The sequence below is a fragment of the Parus major genome, chromosome 28, assembly GCF_001522545.3.
Source record: "Parus major isolate Abel chromosome 28, Parus_major1.1, whole genome shotgun sequence".
Lineage (NCBI taxonomy): Eukaryota > Metazoa > Chordata > Aves > Passeriformes > Paridae > Parus > Parus major.
The window spans coordinates 3,634,037-3,636,776 of record NC_031797.1 but is presented as its reverse complement, the minus strand read 5'-3'; the positions used below and the strand labels follow the sequence as shown (position 1 = coordinate 3,636,776).

General features: G+C 67.5%; 1 protein-coding gene across 1 annotated transcript in view; it reads right to left on the bottom strand.

The window, feature by feature from the left end:
• Positions 1–2,740, bottom strand: part of MAP1S (microtubule associated protein 1S) — a 13,619-nt gene that overhangs the window by 6,589 nt on the left and 4,290 nt on the right. Inside the window, exon 5 of the mRNA XM_033520098.1 lies at positions 3–2,425. Coding sequence (XP_033375989.1) covers positions 3–2,425 — 2,423 coding nt within the window. The remainder of the gene's footprint in view (positions 1–2; positions 2,426–2,740) is intronic.

The following is a 2,740-nucleotide window of genomic DNA, read 5'->3' as shown; positions in this document are numbered from 1 at the left end:
ACGGCCGCAGCGGCAGCGACAGCCCCCCTTTGGCGGCCTCGGGCTCGTCCCCGGAGCCGCGGGAGCGCTGCCCGTCCTCCGGCGGGGACTCGCTGACCGGCGGCAGCACCTGCTCGAAGGACACCGAGAGCGACTCGTCCACCTCGGTGGAGTGCGGGGAGCCCACCTCAGCCGGCAGCGAGGGCGTGGTGATGGTGGGGGACACGTCGGGGACGTCGTCCTTGAAGGGGCTGAGGGACAGGCACCCCGCCTGCTTGTCCGGCGCCGAGCCCTCCTTGCCCGCTGCGGCCGCCGGCCACGCGTTCTGCTGCCGGCCCGGCTCCTCCGCGCCCTCCTCCACCGGAGACTGGTGGAAGGGCGTGTGGCCGGCGCTGGCCGGCCCCGAGCTGGCCGGGGACATCATCTCCAGCGTTTTCTCCTCGGAGCTGCCGCAGGGATCCTCGGCGCCCTCGGGGCCGTGGTTGAGCAGCCCGGTGGGCGTCAGGTCGAAGTTGACGCTGCGGTCGCTCTTGGGGGTCTTGGCCATGGGGGACGGGGGGCACACGGCTCGCAGGGGGCTGCTCTCCGGGTAGCGCAAGCGCTGGGGGCTCTCGGGCTCTTCCAGGCCGTTCTCCAGGCAGGACGGATCCCCCGGCACCCCCGGGCGCCGGTTCCCCCCGTTCTCCAGGGATAAAGGCTCCAGCTCGCTGTCGGCCGTGGCGATGCCTTCATCCGTGGATTCCTCCTTCCTCCTCCTCCCGCCCTCCTGCTCGGCCTCCGGCAGCATCTCCTCGGGGGAGGAGGACTTGGAGCCGTCCGAGGCTCCCGGCTCCTTCTGGCCGCTTTTAGCCTTGGGTTTCTCCGGCTCTTTCTTCAGCAGGGACTTCTTAACGCTGCCAGCCTTGGCCGGGGCTTTGCGGCTCTCCGGGACCGGCGTTTTCCGGGCCGGAGCCTTGGCCGGAGCCTTGGCCTCAGCCTTGCTGTCCTTGGAGTCCTTCCGCAGCGTCTCGGCCTTGGCCTCCTTCTTCACCACCTTCACCTCCTTCTTGGCCTCGGCCCCCTCGTCCTTCTTCGGTGGCTTTTTCTCCTCCTTCCTGGCAGCCGGCTCCTTCTTGGGCGCCGCTTTCTCCTTGTTCGCCTTCGGCTTCGTGTCCCCCTTCGCCTTCTCTGCCGCCGACTCCGGCTTGGCTCGGCCATCCTTGGCTTTCTCCTCTTCTGACCCCGTCCTGGCCGCGTCCCCCAGGGATTTTGGCTTCTCCTTGGTCCCGGATTTCACCTCCTTCTTCTCCACCTTGGGCGCCTTCTCCTTCGGCGCCGGCGCCGCCGCCTCCACCAAGCTCAGCCTGGAGCCCGACTTGAGGCTCTCCTTGCTCTCCGCCCTCCTCTGCTTCGGCGGCTTCTCCGCCTGCGCCGTCCCCTTCAGGTCGTTCTTGGTGACCACGGGGTGCTTGAGGAACTCCAGGTGCTTCACCTTCTCCAGCCCTTCCAGGATGCGAGCCTGGGGCGTGCAGCCGGGGAACAGCACGCGGATGATCTTCTCGGAGCGGCTGACGGGGTGCCACACCAGCAGGACGCACAGCGAGGTCAGGCACTGCAGCGGCAGCTCCTGCTCCTTGGGGAAGCCGTTCCCCGCCCAGTGCTGCAGGAGGAACTCCAGCTCCTTGGTGCCCTTCACGGGGTTCAGCACGTACATGTCCAGCCGGCCCACCCCCATCTTCTGGAAGAGCACGGTGGGCTCGGCGCGGGGGCCGCCGTCGCGGGCCAGCAGGTTGGGCCGGATGCCCAACTTGTCCAGGTAGTGCAGGGTCAGCGCGGCCTCGTCGCAGCTCTTGAGCACCCGCGAGTCGCCCTCGATGTCCTTCAGCTTCTCGCAGGCGTTGAGGAAGACGACGCCCAGCTCGGGCGAGATCAGGTTCTTGGCCCAGTCGCCGTTGCCCTGCGAGCTCTGGGACGGGTCCTCCTCCAGCTCGGCCAGCTTCCTCTGCAGCAGGCTGTTGATGCCGGGCAGGCTGTCCGTGCCCGCGTGCGTCACCAGGATGGAGTCGATGCGGTCCAGGTGCCGCACCAGCTTCCAGAAGGAGGATTTGGGGTTGGAGCCGCCGTTGACCAAGACGTTGAAGCCGTTGACGGCGAAGAAAGCCGAGTCGCCTCTCCCGCCCGGGAAGATGTAGCAGCAGGGCTTGGAGAGCTTCAGGAATCCCACCATGGTGGGGGGCTCCAGGAGGTCGAAGGGGGACTGGGGTTCCAGGGACTCCGACAGGTACTCCATGAACTCCTCCAGCCCCTCCATCTCCGGCAGCACGCAGCCGGGGTTGTAGCGCAGCTCAATGAAGTCCTGCAGGTTGTGGTGCTCCAAGCCCGAGTCCCTCCACTCCCCGAAATCCGGGCAGCTGATGGTCAGCCTGGCCTTGGCCGAGGGGTCCGCAGAGCTCAGGATCTCCCCCACCTGCGCAGAGGGGCGGCTTCGGGTGGGAGGGGGCACGGGGGTCACCCCCTGTCCCCCCACCGGGACGGACCCGTGGGGGTGGGAGGTGTCCAGGAACACGTGAGATGTTCGTGTTGGATCCACACCTGCTGCCTGCTTTTTTGGGGGGGTTTTGGGGCCTCCTCTGCTGCTGGGCAGGGTCCTGGGGGGCTCCCAAAAGGGGGAGCTTTCCCTGACCCCCCCACCTCGGCTGTGAGCCCCTGGCAGGTGAGGATCTGCCCCTCTAAATTATCAGAATATGACCCCAAAATCCTCAGGATCTGCATCCCTAAAATC